Genomic DNA, 25,757 nt, shown 5'->3' with positions numbered 1-25,757 from the left:
GGAAGATGAGAACATGAACGTTTCCATTGCTCTTGATATGTAACTCACTTCTTGAGCAAATATCAGGTAAGTCCATCCTTGACTTTTTGTTATCTTTTGTCTTCCCAGGGACGTTAAGTATTGTATTCATGATGTTCTCAAAAAAGTTCTTCTCAATATGCATGACATCCAAATTGTGGCGTAAGAGAAGATCCTTCCAATAGGGTAGCTCCCAAAATATACTCTTCTTATGCCAATTGTGAGAGACACCATACCCATCAGGCATATTTTCAGGAACATGCCAGTTTCCTCCAACCTTAACTGTCTCTGTAATAATCAATGTCCGCTTCGATCTGCTGACCGGTGAGATATGGAGGAGGACTGTCTCTGACAACTTTTTTGTGCCGAAACAATGTCTTATTTCTTCTGTACGGATGGGGAAGTGGAAGAAAGCGACGATGACAATCAAACCAACAACTCTTCCTACCATTCTTCAGTTGAATGAAAAGCATCCGTCGATCCAAGACAATATGGACAAGATAATCTTCCATGTGTTGTCCAGCCAGACAACATCCCATAAGCAGGGAAATCACTTATCGTCCACAGCAGAACTGCTCGTATCGTAAAATTATTTTTCAAGGAAAAATCGTATGTCCTCACCCCTTCCGACCACAATTGCTTTAGATCTTCTATCAACGGTTGAAGAAAAACATCAAGAGACCGTTTTGGATGCTTCGGCCAAGGAATAGAAATTCTTGTTCCAAATTCTTGTTCCATGCACATATCTGGCGGTAAATTGTACGGCGTAAGAATGACTGGCCACAAAGAATATTGTCTACCAGACATTCCAAATGGACTAAATCCATTGGTGCATAACCCAAGATAGACATTCCGAATATTTGTAGCAAAATCTGGGTGTACCTTGTTGAAATGTTTCCACACTCTTGCGTCTGATGGATGTGCAACCTCGCCATCTCTCTGGACATGTTCAGCATGCCACCTCATCAACGCAACAGTTCTCTCAGATTGATATAATCTTTTCAATCTGTCGGTATTTGGTAGGTACCACATCCATTGGTACGGTACCCTATTCCTCCCACGGCCTTATGGTTTGAATCATGGTTTATTGCAGAATCGACATTCTTCTAACTTGTCATCTTCCTTCCAGTAGATCATGCAGTTGTCGATGCAAACATCAATCATCTCCGAAGGCAACCCAAGACTATAAACCAATTTTTGAATCTCATAATAAGATTCAGCAGGCACGTTGTCTTCTGGCAAATACTTTTTAAACAACTCTGCCCATGCATCCATGCAATTCTCAGGTAAATTATGATCCGTTTTAATATTCATCATCCTAGCTGCTAGAGACAATTTAGAGAGACCTTCTCTACAACCAGTGTAGATTGGTTGATTTGCAGCATCTAGCATTTCATAAAACCTTTTTGCATCCAAATTAGGTTCTTCTACATTTCCAGTTCCATCAGCTATTGTTGTAGTTGTTTCTAAAAATGCATCACTAATCATATCTTGAACCCTATCATGATCTACCATTTGCTCATGATCTTGATGATAATTATATTCATTATGCAAATGATTCGGTTCTTCACTATGATGACCATCCTCAAAATTATTATTACTACTACTAGCTTCATTTCCCCCATAACCCTCTCCATGTTGATATCAAATATAGTATTGTGGTGTAAATCCTCTGTTTACTAAATGCTTCCATACAGTTTCACTACGTGCAAATTTTGAATTCTTGCATTTCCGACAGGGGTAGAACATCTTACCGCTTTCCTGTGTGATCGGTGTACAGCCCGCCTGGTGCATGAATGTCTCTAGCCCGCTCAGAAATGCGTTCGTCACCCTCCCGTCGGAATATTTGTGCAAATACATCCAACTCCGTATCTCGTAAATACTACCGCCACCGACCATTTTTTTCTTAGATTTTTTTTTGAAAATTTTTTTCCTGATTTTTTTTTCGTTTGTGTGTTGTGAGGAAGAGAGTTGTGGGAAATGACATATATATAGAAAAATTTTCAAGTTTGGTAGGTGAAATATAACAACGATTTTACACGAAATGTTTTACATGGATTTTACAAAAAATATTTTACATGGATATAACAACGATTTTACATGAACTTACAACCACTTTACAACGAAATTAGTTAAGTTAAAGCACATAGAATACACGTTTTCACCTAAATATAATGGTAACATGTTTCTTTGTAATGTCGATGTAACGGTTACGATGAATTTATATTTCCACGTACTTCCGTCGTAAACTTACATTGACTTTACGACGCAACTGTTTCGTCGTAAAGTCACGTCGAGTTTACGACGAATTTTGGACTCCTCGTAAATCTTCGTTGTTATAGAAACGTTTTCTTGTAGCATTATTGTTTCAATTGTAAGAATATTTTATATTCTTATATGACCTATATGTCTTTCGGTATAATTATAAAATTCAAATTCACATCGAAATTAGGAATCCTAATAGAAAAGACAACACTGTGATAAGTCGGTTTCGATTAAATTTACTAGAATTTGAGTGGATTTATAACCCTTCTCTCTGACCTTATTTCATGTGTCTTTCCTATGATCGTATATATAATTATATATGTATGGTAGTTAATAATGAATATAACAACTGAAATAACATATATAATTATATATAGGTTCGAAGGGTGACATTGAATCAACTACTTTTTCGAAAAATGCTATTTGTCACCAATAATCTTTTTCAGCTTACGATTTGCATTTTTTTTACAAAACAAAAACATGATAGCGTTTTCAAAATACACTGGGACCGCACTTAATATATTTTTTAGTACACCAACCGCACGTATATTGTCCACCACCTAATAACCAGCGGATTGATTTGAATTCCGCAATGAAAAAATTGAAATATAATAATTTTTACTTTTCTTTTAACTTTGGAATAATAAAGCAGTATTTAATATTTCAAGAATAAAGAAAATCTTTACACGGTATTATTTTATAAATTAATGTGGATTGTTATGTATTTTATTGTTTCTAGTACTGCAATTTTTTTGACATTGTATTGATGTAATTTTAATTATTGCATTAGGATATCTGAATTATTAGAACTATAGAAGTTGGAAATAACAAATAATAAAATATTTAATCAAATTAATTTTAACATTTTGGGTTTGGTTTCAGAATTTTTGGGTTGGACACAAATAAATTTAAATTTGTTAATAGATTTATTTTACATTATTTTCTATCAAAACCGCACTACTTTCTCTATTAGACCCGCACTAATTTCTTTATCAAAACCGCACTAAAATCTCTATCAAAACCGCACTTATCCTGCAAACCTCATGAACCACAGTTTCACCATACCGCACTTTAATTATGCCACGTTTTTAATACAAAATCTGCGGTTACCATTCGGATTCATAGTATGGTGGTTACATTTTTATGGAGAGTTGTGTCTCTTAACATAATGACATCTCTTCATAAATATAAAAGCTTTGTATCTCTTATGAGAATACATATGAATCTTTCTTACACCACAATAAAAATGTTGATCAAATGGATTAAGAAAAATGAGTTTAAAGGTTTCTTTTCCATCAAAAGAAACCCTTAGAGAAATTGACAAAGAGAAGAATAAATCAATTGGTGAAATTATTCTAAGCCAGATTAAGCATGGATTAAGGTTAGTGTTTCTTTCTTCTCTCTAAGAAAACATACTAGGGTTGAATTAAACTAAATCTAGATTATGGTCTTGGGTTGATTTCATAACTGAAATTATAAAAGTATAATAAACACCAATATCTTCATGGGATGAGTTTTATAGCTGCCATGCTGCTTCTTTAGTTCTTTATAGGACTCAAGATGCGTTCTGGTTATTAGTTGCAATACACAAAGAGCTGTTTATGCTCCAAATGGAAGATTATATCATGCAAATCTTTTAATAGTTTTGTGAAGGAAAAACTTTATTTATGATCAGTTATTATGAACTATCAATAGAAAATGCTATTGTTTCTTACTTTTCTCCTATAGTAGTTTTGGAAATACTTGATGTCTTTGACCCAGAGTGTCAACAACTCATCTAGTTATTAGATTAACATTAAACTTTACATATTTTTCTCTAGAACTAGCTCTTTCTAATCCTTTTAAACTTAAAAACACCACACCATGTATCAATTTAGCATCTCTTTATCTTATGTCTTTTTCATAATTCTATTTTGTTATCATATGTCGTTTTCATAGGTTTTGACTTCTTTTATCACTTTCAAATTACAGAAGATTTGGAAAAGATTAAATTAAAAAAAAATATGGTACATGATTCATTTTGATTGGGTTTTGGTGGATAATCCCACAATAACATAGTTATGTTGGTAACTATAAATATTTAGTAAGGTTGTTAATGGTTTTAGACACATTTTGGTTTACAAAGAAAACAAATCAGTTTTACAGTGAGGTCATACTAAAAAATTTAAGCTGATGGTCATTATTGTTTAGGGCACTCTATCTCCACTCCATAATTTACTCTAAAAATGGAGTGAGAAAATGAGTAAGAACACAAAATAAAAAATCACTATATTTATGGAGTAATCTTTTATTTTTTGTTCATACTCCGTTTTCCACTCTATTTTTGGAGTGAATGATGGAGTAGGGATGGAGATGGTCTTATGGCGTACATGAAACATACATTTAATGTTTTAAACCACTTTATTATTATTTTTGGTGTTTTTGAAAATCACATAAAGTAGATTTAAATAAAAATAACAGAAAATAAAAGAAACTCAAGACCCTGGATAACCGGGGTAGTACAAAGACATCAAATCGATAACATAAATTGAATCCACACAATGAACCGGGGACTGATTAATTTGCCAGAGCAAACTGTCACCCGCCAGACATCTGTAGAACCAAAATGAATTGTGACTGCAGCTTCTGCCTTAGAAGAGCTACCTCCTAAAACGAGGAGAAGAGGAAATAGAAGCAACAAGACCCCCACCACCGCAACCTCCCACTAAAGAAACACAAAAAAACGAGGAACATAGATCGAAACACAAGAGAAGAAAAAGAAAAGCACTACATAAGTTAGTGTTTATAGTACAGATGGGATTTGCCGGTTTGGAGATGGCGTTTAGAATACTTGGATCTAACCTCACCACTGTCTCGCCTCTACCCCCACCACATAATCACTGACTCAGCTCCCGCCTGCCTTCCTCAAAACAATATAAAAGGAGGGAGATAATACTGAATGGATCTGTAACTGAAATAGGAGCTCACACCAACGTCCCACTTTATCACCGAGAACCACCGCCACTGTGCTGCTAAGGAAGCGAAACCTCACACATCCGTGAACCAACCAAAAAAGAGGCGAGAGTAAAGGGCACAACCCAAATCCATTCCTCAGGGATCTAAGTTGTGATATCACAAACCTCGATAACGCCTAGGACTTCCGCTACACCACCAAAGCCGCAGATATACACACCAAAGATAAAAATACTGAACCTAGAAAAAAAGCACATGGTGGAAAACTGAAAGGAAGAAATCCCTCTCACAACAGCGGAATTTCACTGAATACCGAAGGACAGTCGATTTTTCTTCAAGAAAAGAGAGAGAATATGGAGTGAGTGATTATTCAGCGTGATAGTGAAAAAGATAATTTGGTGAAGCAAACTTAATGTACTCCAGTTTAATCTTCTAATAGGAGAAGTCAAAGAACAAATACAAACAGATTTTAATCAAGTTAATGAATACAACAGACACCCAATAAGGAAGAGACCTTACTAAATGAAAACTTAGAATGCTCCCAATATATTTGTTTAAGAGTAATTAGAGCCTATGCATACAAAATGGAAAATAATTAGGAGAATACCCCCAACATTCTTGCACCATTTTCATTCCGATAATATCATAGGCCCTAGCTCTCTCTCCTCTTATCTCATAGGTTATGCATCTCTAGCTCTCTTAGATTTTAGATTCTGCATCTCTAGCTCTTTCTCATCCACTACAAGAAAACATCAATTTTGTAACTACAAGAATAGTTGGAAGATAGTTGCAACTATAGATATTATGACTATTTTGCAACTACTTGATTCAGTTAGAAATAGCTCGTCGCAAATAATGTTGGTTGCAAATTAGTCCCAAAAGAGCGACTAAAGTAAGACTATATAGTTAGTGGTATATTAGCAACTCCTTTGTAACTAAGGTCGCAGTTGCAAAAATAATTTGAGACCACGGTTTTGGTCTCGTATTAGTTAGTAAATAGTAGTTGCTAGTTAGTCTCTTTTTACTTGCGACTAATTTAAAACATTTATAAGTTAGTGGCTAATTTAAGTAACTAATTTGTGACTACAATATTTATTTTTAGTTACAAATTAGTTGCAGTGTTTTACGACTATTTAGCAGCCACATTATTGATATATGCTTATAAATTAGTTGCGAGTGCTCACCATTTGACACTTACAAGCTCAAATAACACCAGACTCCACCGACTGAAGGAACGACATTACCTTCGTACAAATCCACAAATCAAAGAGACCACACAATTTTATTTTATTAAACATCTAGAATTAGAAGAACCCAAATCTACAATATGAAGGAGAAAAGGAGAGAACCCATTACCGAGTGGTGCAGGCTTCTTTCTCCTAACAGGCTTCTTCTGAGGCTGATTGTTGACATAAGCTCCCACTGCTATACTCCCCTCCGTCTGCCACAGTCTACTAAAATTTAAAAAATTGGTGGCACTTCCTTGACATTTCAACGAACACATGGTGTGCTAAAAAAATGAGAAACAGAAGAACAAAAATAGGGTTAGGCTAAGAATATAACCTGGTGGAAAGGGAACGAGTCCAGCTATCTCTCTTGGGTCCATTGATAAAACTAGTTCGAGCCCCTTTCACCGACCACACTCTGTTTCTCAGACACACATCGAAATTAAAACATTGTTAGATTACAGAGCCGAAAACAACAACAAAAGGAAGGTTTTTTTTTCCCAAAATTACAAATTTTCGGCTGCGGAAGGCTTCTCAAGCTTCTTCCTTCTCTGATAAACCTCGACCTGAGGTACTTCTCTGAACCCATCTCCGTCTTCTTCCTCTGATCTAATTATCTCAGACCAAAGATCAACTGTCACCAAACACCAACCTTTTCATGTTATACATAATTCTGAGTATGAAGTGTGATTATCTAAAGACTTTAGCAAACTGGAGTGTGAAGACAATCAAAATTAGGTGAAGAGAAAATTCTGAGATTGGAGTGTGAAGAAAAGAAAAAAATGATGAACATAAAGGTCTAAAATGAAGAAAGAGGATTTGGGTATCGAAAATCTATTCCCTAGAAAATGAGCGCTATATTAAAAAACATTGGACCTTAGAGCCAAATTGTGCGACCAAAGTGTAACTATCTAAAGGCATATAGTTGCAAAATAGTGATATATGTAAAAGAAAATTACAATGAAATTTACCACTTATTTGCAACGCCTCATGTTTTGCAGTTTCAAATTAGTGGCTAACAAGTAACCCTAACAATACCCTAAACCTTAAATATCATTTATTTGCTTTTTAAACTAGTATATAAGAGAAAACACTTGTTATAAACTTATCAAATTATTAATGTACAATAATCTAATTGATTTCTTTAACCCAAATCTAAATCATTGCACTTGAATGTATTACAAGTGACTATTTTGTAACTTCTATATTGTTTGCCGTTGCAAATTAGTAGCTAAAGATACTCTTAACTCTAAATTTCATCCTTTTTAAAACTTATATGTAAAAAGAAATGATTTTATTTAAATAAAATAACTTGAATCATTTTTGTAAAACAATCTAACTGGATAAATGTAAACCTAATCAAAATTACTATACATGAATGTAATACAAATAGATGATACATGTTTGTAAATATTTGTGAATGTTTTAAATTTATATAAAAAATACCCATTTATGGGTTTCTTACATTATTCTCTAATGATACATAGTAAAAAATGTGAAAATAATGTATTTTAGACAATTATTGAAACAAATATGATAGTAGTCGCAAAATAGTGACAAAAATTGCTACTAATTTTGACTAAATAAATTTTAGAAGTTGCAAATAAGTCACAAAATAACTGTACTTATACATATATATGTAGCAGACATTACAACTAATTTTTTACTATATTTGGCATGTGTGATATGTTTTCATACCAATATTTAGCCACTGAATTGTTACTCTTTTTACTACAGTAAAAAATGTCACAAAATTGTTGCTACTAATTTTCCACTCCTACAATTCAGTAGTAGCAAAGCAGTTACAAATTGAATACATATACTACTATTTTGCAACCACAATATTAAATATACTAATAAAAATGCTATTCTTTTGATTAAAGTCACAAACGTATAATAAATATGTAGCTACTATTTTGCAACTATGATAATTAAATTATACAAGTAACTGATTTATAACTATTAAATAGAATATAAGTTTTAGTTGAACATATATTGCTCTTTTTTTTTACTACTATTTTGTGACTACATAATTTAGTTACAAAAGAGTTACAAATGAATCTCAAATTAGCAACCGTATTACTACTGCGTGTTTTAGTCGAAAAATTGCAACTAAGGTACAACTCATTACACATAATAACATAATAGTTGCAAATCCGTTAGAAGGTAGTTTCACATATTTGACACTACCAACCGTAGTTGCAATTGTAGTCACTAAATTAATGTTTTCTTGTAGTGATCTCATATCTTGAATCACTTTTACATTTATAATGATTAGTTATCCTCCCATTTATAAAGTCTCTATCCTCTTGCCTTGTTTATTTCCTCTTAACTTCTTTTGTTTTTGTCTAGTTTTTCAAATATGAAGATATTTATAATCAAAAGAAATGAAGGAGGACGCCATCTCAGGTTTGTTTGAAATCTTTCTTGCACTGCGTTTCTCTTATTATTTTCTTCATCTGAAGCTTGAAAATGATTTTACCAAGATGGATTCAAACTAGATTTTATTTTTCCATTGAATTAATTTTATGTGTTTGATTGTTCACCTTAAAGCTTTAGTATTTGACGATGTGTTTGATTGTTCTCCTTAAAGCTTTAGTATTTGATGATATATCTTCTTGTGTTTTGGTCATTTTGTTTTCTATTTGTATACGTCAAAATCATGTGAACGTCTGAGTTGTGTTTGGTGGCATAGGTTAAAGCTGCGTCTGATCTAGATTCGAAGCAGTTGATGATGTCTCTGCCTGAGATTGTGAGGCTGTTAAAGAGAAAAGCCAAAGCTTAAGAAGAGGCGAGCGAATTTGTGATGTTTATTTTAATATGGATAACAATTATGTTAGCAGAAATTTTACTTGTTACCAGATATTATTCATGTTTTAGTGGATCATCAGTTTTATATCACCGTTTGAGATAAATGTTTTGTCAGATGTTATTATCAAATTGTCGCTAACTGATAATATGTGATAGGATGCTAAAATAATGTGTTTTGTAGATATACGGTTGGTTAGATGTTAAATGGTTTGTTAGGAGTTATATTTTGTTTGATACATAATTTATTAACTGATAATACAGTTTTTGTTACCTGATATATGTTTTCATAGTAGATACATTGTTTCTAATTCGTGTATGTTATTGATTCGTTTAACACAATGCACATAATTATGATTTATTAACAAAACATATAGTATATAGTATGGTTTGTTAGCTGATACATGGTTTGTTAGTTTGTACCTTTTGTTCGATACATTGCCTGTTAGATAATATATGATTTGTTACCTAATTAATGTTTTCATAGGTTGAAACATTAATCAATACAAAATATATTTATATTGTATCTTCTAAAATTATCGTTACTCAATAACAATTTATATAGCACTTAAAACTGAAATAATCAAATATATTTTATACAAATAACAATACAAATAACAATATTGCCATTACATTTTAGTTGAGAAATTATATGAAATTAAATTCTTACATTGGAAACTACTGGATGATAGAAATCAACTGGACACAAAAAAACAAAAAGAAAGTAGACACAAGGTTGCCTAAGTGCTGGGATACTTATGCACACCAACAAAATCAAATGTCATATCTTTCTTGGATACACCTATGTTTTTCAGCTGTAAACATGGCAATATTAAGAGTGTTTTCGTCGGATCAGTGTCAAAAGATTATAGCAAAGCATACTTTTTTGAATTTTGGTTCCAAAAGTAAATGTAACCAAATAACTCTTTGTTTTAATTTTTATTATTTTTAAGAACTTTTGAGCAATTAACTATAGACGGCTCTTTGAAATTGTTGAGCGCTTTGCATTATTATGTTTTGATGGTGCAAATCTGTTGGCAGGAAAAGAAAAAGACAATACTGAGAAGCGATAACAGCTAGATCAAGAAATGCATACAACAAAACCAAAAAAGTCCAAGAGGGGACAAGACATTCTCATTTTTTGCGCTTCTCTTTGTGAATTCTTCAAGATTCAACTTGTAACAAATGCGAGAGTGAATGGCCAGAAAGAAAGAGATGAGAAGAGTATAAAGTGAACGATCAGGCGATTTTCATTTTCCGGGAAGGAGGCCGGCGGAATATGCTTATCAAGTCATCCAGTCCCTGTCATCATTTTCAAACCGACTCTCGGTTAAACACTACCTCTATATATATGTATAAGAGATCAATCGGTTTCTATAATTACCCGAGTTGTTATGACGAGGAAACTGAAAAGCATTATCAAGTATGATCCTAACACCAGAAGTAAGAGCAAGTCGAATGTTACACTCGCCACCTACAATAATGCACACAACCAAACAAACAATTAGGTCGAGAAAATGAGTTAAAATAATGTATGATGAGAGTCCTACCTGGTATATGTTAAGGCTAGCCTTTGTTGAGTCGTAAAATGTGAAAATTCCATCTAAAGATTCTTGTTGGATACTCACTTCGGCAGTATAATCCTCTAGTTCCTGTCAAGAGGTATCTCACCTACTTAACACCACATTGTCATAAACAATTGCGGGGCGGGCCGCATGTGGACACAAAATAGATAATGCATACCTTCTTTAGAGCCATGATTAGTGGTTCATTCTTTGAAAGAAATGGTGCCACCCGAGGAGTTTGTGACAAACCGTCCAACCACGATTTCACATAAAAGCGATTTACTGCCAAACTACTATTATCAGCAAAAATCTGTATGTCTTTTCCTTGGTGGCCATAGATATGCCTCTGCGGCAACCAAGAAAACATTTGAGTCAGCTATCACCAAATGTAACGAGTTTTAAGAATTTGAACGGGGTTTTTCTCTAATGAAATCAGGGACGGTATACAAAGTAATCACTTGAATTGAGTGTGCTTGTCTTACCGCAAGGCTTTCAGCCACCAACTTGACACCCTTAATGATCGAATCCTCATTCACATGTTGCCTTCAGAAACAGTATCGACGTTAGTCTTAAGGATAATGACAATTCTTGCAAAGTTGAAACAGGAAAGAATACGTTGAAATAGTTCATCAGGACTCAACAAAACAGATGATTAAAGCCTACCTCGTATCAGACAAACTTCCAGCACTTTCCAGTAACTCGGGTGGAGTCAGAAGTTCGGATACAGTGGCTGCTGTTACTCGGAGTCTTGAAAATTGTTCATGCTCCCAAGCAACCTAAACAATCAGCAGCACACCTCTGTCAGATAGTGTCTATGTACTGATCAGTGAAAATACAATTGCCGGAGTTAGAGACAACAGTGTGAATATCTCAAGTAACCCCCTACATGAGAAGATCAATTAAGTATTGAAAAATCTTAATCACTGCATAAGACAAGTTTAATGCTGCAAAATATAATGACTTTCAAATTATGACATGGAAATTATGACTATCCAAATTTTGGGAACAGTTCTAACTGTCAGTTAGACATCTATGATTACCGGAATCAAGATGAATAAGAAGAGCACATGAACTAAGAAATACTTTTAAGTTTTAACAGTCAGCTCCGTTGCAAATCAAGTTGCATCATTCAAAATTTAAGTATCTACTCACTCGTGAATTAGAGATATTAATCTTCTTGTGCTTCAGGGACACTTGAAAACCCAAGTCTTCTGCCACATTTGAGAAGCCCTGCAGAGATGCATTCGTTAACCAATGAACCATAATAGCTACTCACTGAACGATGCATACACTATCGTTTTTACCTCAAAGATTTGTTTTATATAGGCGTTCTCCGGAGGCTTTGACACGTGAACCAGTAATTCATTGTCCCAAGAGCCAACACTGTTCAAGCAAATGGCATAATCAATGCTCTCACGCATCCTCTGATCAAGGCTTTTCAGCCACTGCAAAAGATATGATACTTAATGACGAATACCAACACGTTTGCAAATGTAACAAACACAGAAATAAAAAATGCACAAAGGATATGGTTTTAGTAGAAATCAGGAAGTAAGGTCTCGTACCTTCTGAGTTCCTTCGTAGTTGTAGGGTCCACCAGATGTCAGCGCAAAAAGTAAATTGTATCTTCCTCTTGTCTTGGGATTTGAGTAAAGAGTGGAAAACAGTCTAGCTACTTCAAGAAGCGCCACTACCCCACTCCCATTGCTATCACTTCCAACTGATAGTGCCTACAAATACAAGTTAGTCAGGTACATATTACCAGAGTATTAAAGATATCTTCTACTCATTACATACAGGAGCTGCTCCGAAGGTATCATAGGATGCTACAACAGCAATTGTTGAAAGCTGGTTGGAATCTCCATCTGCTCTTGATCCTGGAAGCCATCCCTACACACAAACCAAATCCTCTCAGGCCTCCTGCATGTCAACCATCCAAAAGTAACCAGTAAAAGAGAGGGAGAGAGAGAGTCAGCGAGAACACATATCTACATCAGTAACTAACAAGGAGGAAAATAAAAATAGGATAGAATAATAATGTTCAAACTAGATTCAATAACACTAAACATTAGGAAAGTGTACACCAAATCCCTAGTTGCTGAAATAATGGATGAGCTTAACTGGTCCTATACTTAAAATTACTTCCTTGCAGGGAAATTGGACTGTAGGATGCACAAATTCAAGCTACCACAAACCAGACCATCAGACTTTAACAATTGTGGTGTCTACAAGACTATCATGCTAAGTAACCATACTCATCTTAAAATGCGGCCAGCCAAGGTTCCCAGCATTGAGTTAGCTAATAATTTTAAGATTCGACAGAGAAGGTTATGCTACTTATCATAGATATCAAAGCTAGTGACGACATTTATCAGAATAAAATAAAATTCCATGAGTTACCTGAATGTTTGTGATGGTGGGAGATGCAATTTTCCTAGGCTCTGATACGGAGATAACTAGTTTATATCTGACAATATTAACGGAAAGAAATGGTTAACGTACACACTAAAGTAACAGTTCATCAATAAAGCATTCCTTGGAAATGAACAATATTGTAGAAAGAATGAGCATATTCAAATTTAGGTAAATAATTCAATATAACTTCAAGTAGCTACCATATATAAACAAGACTAAGAGTTTAATACGTAGCTTCCCCAATCTTAAAGTCGCATATCTTCATATTATTATTCTACTTAGCAGCTTATAACAAAATCGTGCGCCAGAAGACATATCACTACAAAATCTCAAGATTGAGGAAATAGTAGACTAACCCGCCTGTGGTTGCAGTAGCTTGCTGACCAAGTGCATCATTTTTCTTGACATCAGCCAACATAGTATCAGTCTCTTCATTCTCAAAGGCGAAGTAGACAGGAAACTGTAAGAATAAATCATGATTACCAATAGAAAGAAGAGAGCTTTTTAAACTTAAAAAAAAAAAAAAAAAAAACTAATACATATGAAACAGAACACTCACAGGGATGTTGCTACGGAGAAGCAACTTCTCAAGTTGTGCTAATAATATCCTGAGGCCTTGGGTTTCTCCACCGCCAATGTTACCAGGTCTAAACGTCTGGGGAAGCAAAATCAACAATCCTCCAAGAGACTGCTTCTGTGAAATGTAATCTGAAGAAATAGCAACAAAACCCGATCCAAGAATCAGGTGACTAACTAACTAGCTCATCCTTAAAACCAAAATCGAAGGTACCTTGAACGAATGCGATATCGAGCTCCCGAAGTGGGAGGATAAGTACAGAGCGGGATAGATCGGCGCCGTGTTGGAAGCTGAGAGAAGCGGCGTGGTGGTTGAGAGAGGAGAAACGAGATCCGAAAGGAGCGCCGGAGATGTCGTATTGGATGAGACGGTACACATCTACTACAGTCGCGGCGTCGCAAAGCTCGACGCAGGCGACGAGTACGAGCATTAGCGCAACGACTGGATACATGGACTCCAAGAACATGGAGCGATGATGTCTCTGCTTCGAATTCTTCTCCTCCGCCATAGTTGGGATCTAGGGTTTTGTGATTAGTGGAAGAGATCTGTTCTCACCTATGAGTTTTGGAGTCACTGCTTGATGTCCTCATTGACTTCTGATTTTTCTCTCTCTTTTTTTTTTCACTTTTGAGATTAACTTGGTAAATTACCAAAAATATTATTTTCACACTAACCACTTTTACCACCATCTTTAAACACATTTATAAACTTTTGATTAATTTTAACAAAAAAAACATAAGATTAACTAATCTAAACTTAAAACATTAACTATAAATCTTAAATCATCAACTCTAAACCCTAAACCATGAAACATCAACTCTAAACTCTAAACCCTAAACTCCGAATCATCAACTCTAAACTCTAAACCATGAAACATCAACTCTAAACCCTAAACCCCGAAACACCAACTCTAAACTCTAAACTCTAAACCTTCAAATCTAAACTCTAAAACATCAACTCTAAACCCTAAACGTAAACCCTAAACCGTAAACTCTATATTTTTCTGAAATTCGAACCTTAAACCCTAAAACCCTAAACTTTCAAATCTAAACCTTAAAACATCAACTCTAAACCCTAAACCCCTAAACCTTCAAATCTAAACCATAAAACACCAACTCTAGGGTTTTAGGGTTTAGGATTTAGGGTTTAGAGTTGAAGGTTTGGGATTTACGGTTTAGAGTTGATGTTTTAGGGTTTAGGGTTAATTTTTTAGGGTTTACGATTTAGAGTTTACTTTTTAGGATTTAGGGTTTAGGGTTTAGGGTTTAGTGTTGATAGTTTAGGGTCTAGTGTTGATGGTTTAAGGTTTAGAGTTGAAGTTTTGGGTTTAGGGTTTAGAGTTGATATTTTAGGGTTTAGAATTGAAGGTTTACGATTTAGGGTTTAGAATTTATGTTTCGGGGTTTAGGGTTTAGAGTTGATGTTTCAGGGTTTAGGGTTCGTATTTAAAAAAAAAAAGGTCCGAATGTTTACGAACTTCACATCAAAGTTAATAGTAACAAAAATATTTATATATACATATATACAAATATATCTTTGTTACTATTAAAAGTATGCTGATATTCAACATGTTGTCATTTATATTCTTAATATCTTTACTTCCAAGATGATATCTATATTTGGCATATTTACATCAATTTTTTTACACTTATAAAAAGCATCATATTTACACGAAAAAACACTTTTTGTCAACACACGAAAAACACTATAATATGCTAAATCCATCATTTATACTTACTAGGTTTTAAAATATTCTCCTCAGCAATGGTATCAATCCGCCTTGTCGACACACCAAAGTTTAGAAACTTAAAACTAATATCCCGATTCCTTACAAAATATTAGGGGTGGGCACTTTACCCGATATCCGAAGTGGCGTCCGAACCCGATCCAAAAAATCCGAACCGAAATCCGAACCGAAGTAGCAGAATATCCGAACGGGTATTGAATTAGGAGAGATTGGATATCCGAACCCGAACGGGTAATATCCGAACCCGAATAGATATCCGAAAATAACCGAACATATGTATAATTAACCTTATATTTCTAGTTTACATCTCTCATTTTATATAGAATATTTATATTGATACTACACATATTTTAATTTCATATCATATACATACAATTACGGAGAAAATGATTTCCTACTCACTTAAAATGCATGTCAATCTTTTTATTTCAAGAATTAACAAAAACTTATATCAAAAATTTAAAAACAATAATCAAATTAATGTCTTTTTAGTTTCAAAATGTTATGTCGAGATCTATTAACCATTCAACCTATTAAAAATAAAGAAATTAGTTAAGTGAAAGTTATATTTTTAAATACAATAAATTTGAGAAATAAAAATTTTATTTTATTTTTTCAAAATCTAAATATCCGAACCCGATCCGAAATAACCGAACCCGAACTAAAAATATCCGAACCCGACCCGAAGTACAGAAATACCCGAACGGGTTCTACACCTCTATACCGAAATACCCGAAAATCCGAAATACCTGACCCGAACTCGAATGGATATCCGAACGCCCACCCCTACAAAATATGCACCACTACTGAAGCTTATCGAAAGTATATGGAAAACACTTAAGATTATAAAGAATAACTTATTTTTATTGTTTTAGAAACTTTTCAAAACTAAAGTTCTCTTCTCTCTTAGATCTTATGGACCACCTCCGAATTACATCTATATTTATATTAAAAAAACAATTATCTTTTAAATGTGAAATAAAGAAACAAAAACCTGATCTAAATAGTAAATTTCATTTTCTATTCTAGATTTCCTTTATGTTTATTTAACTTATTAAACATTTATTAATAATTGAACTTGTTTCACAAATCTTGAAATTATCCAACATTCACCCCTTATTCTGACTTAAATTAGAGAGATCAATTTTCTGAAATCCAATTAAATTCCTCATTTGCTTGAACTTAATCCTTACTATTGGTTTGGTAAGGATGCCGGCCTTGTGCTCAACTCTCGGTACATGCTCCACTTCGGTCTGCTCGTTCTCCACACACTCACAAATAAAGTGATACTTTCAAAATATGTGCTTACTCCTTCCATGAAAAATGAGATTCTTAGTTAGAGGAATGACTGATTTGTTGTCAATCCTAAGTATGATCTTCTCGCCTTCTTAACTTAGTATCTCACACAACAACTCCTTGTTTCATATAACTTGATTCGCTGCTTTTGTTGCTGCCATGGACTCGGCTTCACATGATGACAATGTAACTGTGGGCTGCTTATGTGATGTCCAAGTGATTAATGACTTGCCAAAAAAGAATGCATGTCTTGATGTGCTTCTTCCATCATCGACATCGATATTGTGACTACTATCAATCTATCCAACGATTCTTCTTGTTCCTCCCTTCTTGAATAACATATTGTAATTTGTAGTCCATGTTACATACCTTAGTATATGCTTGATAACTTGTCAATGAAACTTTCTCGGATTTTTCATATATCGACTTAGAACACCAACTGTGTAAGATAAATCTGATCTTGTATGAAGTAGGTACCTTAGACATCATGGTTCTTATGTATGTCTTTGCATCTATCTCTGGTTCGTCTTCAGCTTTTGACATCATTAAACTCGACTCTGTCGGAACTTGAGTCGTGTTATATGCTTACATCTTTATGTCACATAAGATGCCTTGAGCATACATTTCTTGTATTATTCTGATTATGTTTGCTCCTTGAATCACTTCTATTCCAAAATAATATGTTAGCTTTGTTAAATCCGACATCTTGAACTTCTTTGACATTTCTTCTTTGAATTGGTTAATCACCTTAAGAGAAGTTTCCGTCACAAATAGATCATCAACGTAAATGACTATTAGTAAGAAGTCTCCTCCTTCATTCTTACGGTACAATGATGGTTCATTCGTGCACTTTCTAAAGCTCATATCCTTTGGAACCTGATCGAGTTTTATGTTCCATGTTCCAGGTGTTTGGTGTAACCCATACAACACATTGTGTAACACATAAACTCGATCTTCTTCTCCTTTCTTTTCGAAACCTTTGGGCTGTCACATACACTAACTTCTTTAGTTCTCCATTCGAGAAAGCGGTCTTCACGTCCAGAGATGATGTATCTAGATGATGTATCTCCCATCCGTTTGTTGCTTCAAGGGCTATTAAGAGCCATATAGCTTCAAGACGTGCTTTGGTTCAAACAATTCAAAGAAATTTATACCACGTTTCTGTACATAGTCTATTGCTACAAGTCTCACCTTATACCATCTATCTTTCTTTTTATATTGTAGATCCATTTTAATCCTATAGGTTAACACCAGCCGGTCTATTTACAAGCTCATATGTCTTGTTTCTTGCGATAGATTCTCTTTCGGCTACCATTGCTTCAACCTATTCTCTTACATGTTCGGCCTCAAGATAATTCTCTGTCTCGCCATCCACTGTGATCAACAACATTGCACTTTCTTGATATGCAAGTAACACATAATCATCGAGATACCTTGGTTTAGTTATGGTACGGCTGTGCCTAGTCACCAACGGTTGAACACCACCGTCTTGGTTTTCATTGTGATTAGTATCTTCTTCTTCCCCATCTTGGTTTATAGCCTTATGTTCGTGATCCTCACCTTGATCATGATCTTCTTCAATATCAACCTCATGTGGAAGCTTAATCATAATTGGTTCACAATCCGCTTGATTTGTTGTAGACGACCAATCCCAAGCTTTGTTCTCATTTTAAATCACATCTCCACTCACCATTACCTTTCTAGAAACGGGATCATATAGTCTATATGCTTTGGAACCCGGTTCAGTTCCAAGATTGATCACACTCTCCAACTCTTCAGGTAAGGTCCAATGATATTCGCATGAGCAACACAAAATGAGGTGCTCAATATTTGGTTTCTTCGATGTGAGACACTCATATGGCGTTTGATCCTTCAAGGCTTTTGTAGGAACTTTGTTGATGAGGTAAGTTGAATGTTGTACAGCTTCCCCCCCTACAAGTAGTTCAACATCTTCATTTCCTTAAGCATACTTCTTGTCATTCCCATTAATGTGTGATTTCATCTTTCCACAACACCGTTTTTCTGAGGTGTATAAGACGCAGTTAGGTGCCTTGTTACTCCATTCTCTTTACAAAATAGATTGAACTCAGCTGAAGTAAATTCTCCTCCTTTATCAGTGTGAAAGGTTTTAATGGCTGACCATGTTTGCTTCTCTACACTTTCCTTAAACCTTTTGAATTAATCGAATACCTCACTCTTCTCCTTCAATAGTATAATCCACATATACCTGAGGAAGTCATCAATGACAAAGACATACTGATTATTTACTGGAGTTGGTGGTGTGATTGGTCAACACAAATCTCCATGCAATAAATCCAACGGCTCTGTCGCACGAACATGTTTTTAGTCTGGGATGAGTGTCTAATCTTCTTCCCTTCTATACATGCTGACACGTGATTTCTTCATGTGTTACACTCGGAATTCCTATGACCATCTCTTTTTTTACCATGATGTTCATCACTCCATAGCTTATATGTCCTAGTATAGCATACCACTTCCATGTGGCCTCTTCATCTCTGACATGTAAACACTTCGGGTAGCTAATCTCCATCGGGGTCTTGTAGATATGGTTTGAGGATGGGAAATTCGGCCAATTCGTACATCAACAAGGGTCAACGGTCCCGATCAGTACATAAACATGTTACCTGTGCGAAAATATACATCAACTAGTACAAAATTTAATTTTCATACATGAACTTTCAAAATTTGGTTTTATCATACATTGACCTAATTTCCGTTAGTCAAACGTTGAGTTGTCGTTAACCGGTAATAGAAAATCAGCTAATTTCTACATCAACAGGGACCAATGGTACGAATCAATACATAAACACTTCACGTCTGCAAAAACATACATCAACTAATACAAAATTTAAATTCAATACATGAACTTTTGAAATCTGGTTTTAACATACGCTAAAGCTTGACATTTACCTAATTTCCACTAGTCAAATAATATCGAAGATAAATTGTATGTCACGTGTCGATTAAGTAGGGTTTTTATTATATTATGTGGTAATTAAACTGTATTATGTGGTAATTGAATGAGAAAAATAAATTATGTAGGTCAAACGATTTCTTTCTCGTGTAATTCATTAGTTAGCTATTCTCATTAAATTTTTTCTTCAACTTTTTCGACAAAAGAAAACACTAACACCGAGAAAACGAAAGAAGACAAAATTGAACAAAGAGAAAAGAGAATGTCTTCGATAAGCTAAACATTCTCATTTCTCTATGTCAATTACTACGTACTACGGTTTAATTATCACATAATACAATAAAAACTTTACTTAATCAACACTTGACATACAATTTATTTTCGGTATTATTTGACTAGTGGAAATTAGGTAAATCTATTTTATTAAATTTAAGTACAAAATAAAACTAACATTATTTTTAACAGATTTATTACATCTTTTCTTTCCTTATTTTCACTCAACTTAACTACTTTATTAATTGCATTTTTTTCCAAATAATTTGACAGCATGTCTTATAGAAATATAAAATAGAACTTACCTATATTTAAGTTTTTTATTATATCTTTTACATTTTTTTATACTTCTTAACTACTTTATTAATTATATTTGTAATAATAATTTGACAACGTTTATTTTACATGTTAACCATAATAATTTCATATGTTTGAATGAACTTTCTTCATCCGCGACAAGAATTCAAACCTGTTAACAAAAAAAACTTTTTGCTTCTTTACATAATCAGTTAGATATGGATATTAGATATAAGGTTGGGTATGGATTGGTTCTTTCGGATATCGAGTTTTTTTTTTTTGGGTTTTGAAATTATGCTTTGTTCGGGTATTATAAATTTTTGGGTGGGATTCGAATAGGGTCTTTCTAGATCTGGGTGGGTTTGGTTTTATGTGTAGGAACATAACAATGAACAAAAATTTATATATTTAGAAATGTCATTAAAAAATTTATAAAAAATTAACAACAAATATCCACACGGACGCGCATGTCAAGCTTTAGTGTATGTTAAAACCAGATTTCGAAAGTTCATGTATTGAATTTAAATATTGTATTACTTGATGTATGTTTTTGCACAGGTGAAGTGTTTATGTATGATCTGGACCATTAGTCACTGTTGATGTAGGAATTAGCCGATTTTCTGTTATTGGTTAACGACAACTCAACATTTGACTAACGGAAATTAGGTCAATGTATGATAAAACCAAATTTTGAAAGTTCGCGTATGAAAATTAAATTTTGTACTAGCTGATGTATGTTTTCGCACAGGTAACATGTTTATGTACTGATCGGGACCGTTGGCCCTTGTTGATGTAGGAATTAGCCGATTTCCCGTTTGAAGATCATGTAACTCGTACTAGCAACCTTCCACACAAATTTGCGAGTGTTAAATAGACGTCTTTCATGTTAACCTCACATTCGTTTTCTGTTGCTTATCTAAGACTCAATATGTTATGCTTCAGGTTGGTATGTAATATATGTCTTTGAGTGCCTTCTTCTCTCCACTCTTGCACACCAAAGTTTCCACATCCTTTCCTATGATATAAACACACGAACCATCACCAAACTTCACATTTTCTTTGGTGTTGTGATCCGAATTCAAAAATAAATCCTTGTTTCCCATCATGTGATTACTCGCTCCATTATCCAAATACCAAACACTTGCATAGCCTTTGTCGGTATCAAGATTCTTTGGAATTACCTTGTCTTCATTCAAGAAAACAACTTCATGTACATAAAGGGCGTATACCTCTTGTTTCTCGTTTAGTTTTTTTTCTTGATTCTTTATTTGCTTCTCGGGACATATAGTTTCATAGTGACCCGGCGTATCACATCTCCATCAAATCACTTTTGAATGATTCTTCTTCGAGTTTTTTGTCTTTGTTGTGTAACACATTGTTTTGGTTGTTGAGCCGTCCTCGACCTCTGCCTCTACCATTCTGACATCTACCTCTTCCACGGAAACCTCCATAGTTCGTCTAACTATGTTGGTAGTTGTTCAGAAACATAAGCGTCCCTTGGTCTTCTTTCTGAGTTTCAATCCCCTACATGTTCCTCATACGCTTTTAGCCTTCAAACTATGTCCTGAAAACCTGTAGAATATAGGTCTAGGATTTGTTCAAGAGACGCTACGATCTGGATATATTTGTGTCTCGGGAGTCCCTTCAAGAACTTCTTAACCATCTTGGATTCTTCTACGTTTTCTCCTAATGCAGCTGCTTTGCATGATAGGCCCGATATCTTTCCCGCAAATTAATCGACCGTATCATTATTATCCATCTTTAACCTATCAAACTTTGTCATCAATGTCTGAAGTCTCGCCTCCCTGACACGATCAGATCCAAGGTGTCGTGACTTGATGTCGTTCAAGATGTCTTTCGACGGGGTTTGTTCACCCACTTGGAGAATCAAAATTTCAGGAATGGATTGAAACAAAAGAGCTGTCGACAAATTGTTCTTGTTTTGTCATCTGAACCACGTTCGATTGTGTCCCACACTTCATGAACATGCAAAAAACCTTCATCCTCATTGATCAAACTGTGTAGTTTGTCAGCGTTAACATCGGACATTGGATGGATGCGGATCCAAAGTCCTTCGTGCGTGGAGCCCTATTCACGTCAGCCATCTTGCTTATGTGATCTTCTCCTCTGTCGCCTAGATCGAGTCTCCAACTTGAGGCTTTGATACCAATGAAAGTCTATAGGAAACATTTAAGATTATAAAAGAACAACTTATATATATTGCTTTAGGAACTTTTCAAAACTAAAGCTCTCATTGTTTTTATCTTAGATCTTATGGAATACATCTTCATTAGATCTATATTTATAGTGAAAGACAATTCTCTTTTACATGTGAAATATGGAAACACAAACCTAATCAAATAGTAAATTTCATTTTATATTTTCTTTTTGTGTATTTAACTTATTAAACACTTATTAATAAGTTAACTTTTTCCACTTGTCTTGAAATTATCCAACACTTATTTATATACATTAAAAAATTTTCATACCACTCTGCTCGACACATTGACATTATACTCAGTGCTATGAGAAATATGAAATTTATATTTCACGCCTTTTTATTTGGGAAAATGTTGATTTAGCCGATAAAACAACATTTTCCTGTTGCTTTATACAATATTGTTGTTTCGTCAACTGAAGGTCAACAAAAAAAAACACGATACTTGGTTTTGTTTAACTGTTTATCCGCTAACATTTTTGCTTAGGGAGTTTGCTATTCTAACATGACTTTGTGAGAAATTCTCAAAATAAATTAAAGAAAAAAAATGAAGAAAAACATTACCGAATAACCTTACTGATCGTCATTCTTCAGGAAAGTGACGTTAGTCACTATTTCTACTATTAATAGATGTTAAGAAAGAAGAGTGTGACATAAAAGAAAATTCACACCAATGTTCAATCTAAGATACTAAATAACATGTTGAATCTTTTTGCCTTACCGTGGGGAAGATTAATGTGTGTTATCATAGAATATTTGAATATGTTTCTCACATTTTCATGGTAGTCAGTATGAATCTCAACAACAATACTCAAATTTGTTGTGACTAACTTGATAAGAAAGTCTAATAATAGTTCAGTACAAAAGTTTTACATCATGACTTCCTTAAATCACCTGGATTATTTCATTTGGCCTTGGCCCTTCTCATGAATCTTGTACTCATTGTCTTGCTTGCCACTCTCTGCATGTATTGCTTTACTTTTGGTAACCTGCATGATCGTATACAAAACAAGAATGTGTAGGATCAACTCTTCAGATCTCATTTAATTTTGCATTTTTTAGACGAACAACATATACTCGACATCTACAAATGTAATGACGCACTTTGAGCACATTTACGTCAAGGGATAACATGATGTTCTCAAACTGAAATTTGTTCTTGATTGCATTTGCATATAAGGTTCAAATCACATTTAGATTTGGTTCTAGTTTCAATTCGAAAAATAGTATGCACTCATTTACTTTATCACATTACACACTATCACATCTAAATATGTTTTTGTGACTTGAAATTATTTATTTTCCACCAATCCATCATATTGTTGAAAGGAAATATTACCAGCTTAATATTCAAACTATGATTAATAGCCAAAGTAAGAAGTAGAGTCAGAGATTTTGTTCTTGATGAAATTGTAGCTAATGATGACACAACACAAGTGATGGTGTTTTGTGTAAATGAGCCTTCTTTCTAAAAGGGGATTCCCTTCGCAAATAAGAAACATCTCTATTTATAAAAAAATGATGGTTCTTCTTTAGATTGGACTAATAATTTTTTCTTATACTTTTTTTTTCATATACTAATTTTGATTTATGTTGGGATAATAAGAGGGGTGTTAAACGCACCACCAACACATACTTGTGCTAGCTGGTCAAACCTTTTAGGAAAATTGATACTGAATGTGTCCAAGTTATTATCCAGATATTTTTGCTGATCAGCATCGGGTAGCTGATATGCCATAGATTTTACCCACTTTTAGCCATGGTTTATAAAGTTTTTTAATATCTAACTACTATGTTTTAGATTCTATTTAGCATATTTATAGGTTCAAGAGTGATTTGGAAGAAAATGATGTTTTTGGAGCATTTTGGAGATAAAAGGAAAAATCATCCGAGCTGACTATCGAGCAACACCAGAGGTCGACATTCAGAGATAATAATCGATCGATGGCACATCATGTGCCATCGATCGACAGCGAAGCGCGCAGAGACCCAGTTTGGTTCAAGCCAACTTAAAGCCCAAGACAACACCAAATTACAATATTGCCCCTGACAAGTTTTTAACCTAATATATATAGCTTGCCAATTGTTTAAGGCAAGGCATGCTTTCTTGTTCTCTTGTTTTCTAGTTTTCATACCTAAGATTTAGTAGAGTTGGAAAGAAGATCCAAGACTCCTTTAGAGATATATGATTGAAACTCCATTATTATTACTTATCTATCTATGCAGCTTTCTTTATATCATGTTGTTATGAATTGGTTAGCCATGTCTGAATAGTTCTATTGTTAGGTTTATGGTTTAAATAGGTCATGAAGGGTTAGCCCCAACTATAAAATTGCTAAGTTGTGATATTCATCAATAGGATGTTCTTAGTGCTTGTGTTCTAGAATAGCTAACTAGAACCTTGATTTTAGGGTTTGTAGGTACAAGCTACGTCTTGGTCTCATCTTGAATAAATCCTCATTGAACTAGGATTGCTACAGAAAATCGATAGCCGATCTAGGAAACCTTTGTGAGTACTTTATCAACCTGTGCGCAAAGCTTGTTAGAAGCGCGTCGATCGATATTCGTATAAAATAATCGAGCGACGTCGTGAAAGGTGTATCGATCGATATTCCTCTAGAATCATCAATCAACATTTTCTAATTGAGGTCATTAGATCTAGACAATAAGCTGATTGATTTGTTCATGTAAGTTGAGCACTTTAATATTATGCAAACAACTGATGAACATCTATATCTCTATAATCTTGATTACCTGAATAGAAATTTTAAGTCTAGCTAATTCCAATTAAGTGTCAAAACCTCAATCAACCCCGTAATTAAGTGTCAAAACCTCAATCAACCCAATCGAACAACTATATTGCTCAAACCTGTAATTTACAATTAAACTAAATCAACCTAACTTAATCGTTCTAATTTGATCTTTTGTGTGCCCTAACTCTATGTGGTCATTCTAATTAGATCTTTTGTATACTCTAACTCTGCGTGGATTTGATATCATAACTCTATGTGGATTTGATATCAGTAGCAACTAGTAATTAAAGAGTGCAAAATGTTTTGTTCTTTCAAGCTGATGCAATGCAACAGTAAAAGTTAGCAGAAAAAAATAGGGATACAACCGGAAAATACTGTCTAAAAAGGTTAATTAAAATAACCTCTTTCTAAG

The 25,757-nt window shown here is 34.2% G+C and overlaps 1 protein-coding gene and 1 long non-coding RNA gene across 3 annotated transcripts; both read right to left on the bottom strand.

The window, feature by feature from the left end:
* Positions 1-6,407: 6,407 nt before the first annotated feature.
* Positions 6,408-7,327, bottom strand: LOC106320290. Of its 2 annotated transcripts, XR_001265758.1 has the most exons (4): positions 6,972-7,327; positions 6,799-6,879; positions 6,592-6,676; positions 6,408-6,479 (listed from the first exon to the last, which is right to left on the bottom strand). It is a non-coding gene; the product is annotated as an uncharacterized LOC106320290 (long non-coding RNA). The 2 variants fall into 2 exon arrangements; XR_001265757.1 differs by having other exon boundaries at positions 6,416-6,676; positions 6,972-7,326.
* Positions 7,328-10,235: 2,908 nt separating this feature from the next.
* Positions 10,236-14,416, bottom strand: LOC106320288 (nicalin-1-like). Its single transcript, XM_013758652.1, has 14 exons — positions 14,040-14,416; positions 13,809-13,957; positions 13,606-13,709; positions 13,235-13,301; positions 12,632-12,724; positions 12,400-12,564; positions 12,139-12,279; positions 11,987-12,064; positions 11,498-11,610; positions 11,317-11,377; positions 11,013-11,180; positions 10,820-10,921; positions 10,654-10,743; positions 10,236-10,571 (listed from the first exon to the last, which is right to left on the bottom strand). The coding sequence occupies exons 1-14, from the start codon at positions 14,332-14,334 to the stop codon at positions 10,509-10,511; spliced, it is 1,689 nt and encodes a 562-aa protein (XP_013614106.1). The 5' UTR covers positions 14,335-14,416; the 3' UTR covers positions 10,236-10,508.
* Positions 14,417-25,757: the final 11,341 nt, after the last annotated feature.

Source organism: Brassica oleracea, unplaced genomic scaffold (genome assembly GCF_000695525.1).
Source record: "Brassica oleracea var. oleracea cultivar TO1000 unplaced genomic scaffold, BOL UnpScaffold00874, whole genome shotgun sequence".
NCBI lineage: Eukaryota > Viridiplantae > Streptophyta > Magnoliopsida > Brassicales > Brassicaceae > Brassica > Brassica oleracea.
The sequence above is the reverse complement of the archived record's forward strand: the minus strand, read 5'-3'. Positions and strand labels throughout refer to the sequence as shown.

Excerpts from the sequence above, each read along its gene's own strand:
- LOC106320288 (XM_013758652.1), bottom strand. The coding sequence starts at position 14,334 with ATGGCGGAGGAGAAGAATTCGAAGCAGAGACATCATCGCTCCATGTTC. Across the intron at positions 11,611-11,986 it reads TTAATATCTCTAATTCACGA|GTTGCTTGGGAGCATGAACA; the intron begins GTGAGTAGATAC and ends CTGATTGTTTAG. Across the intron at positions 11,181-11,316 it reads TGGTGGCTGAAAGCCTTGCG|AGGCATATCTATGGCCACCA; the intron begins GTAAGACAAGCA and ends TGGTTGCCGCAG.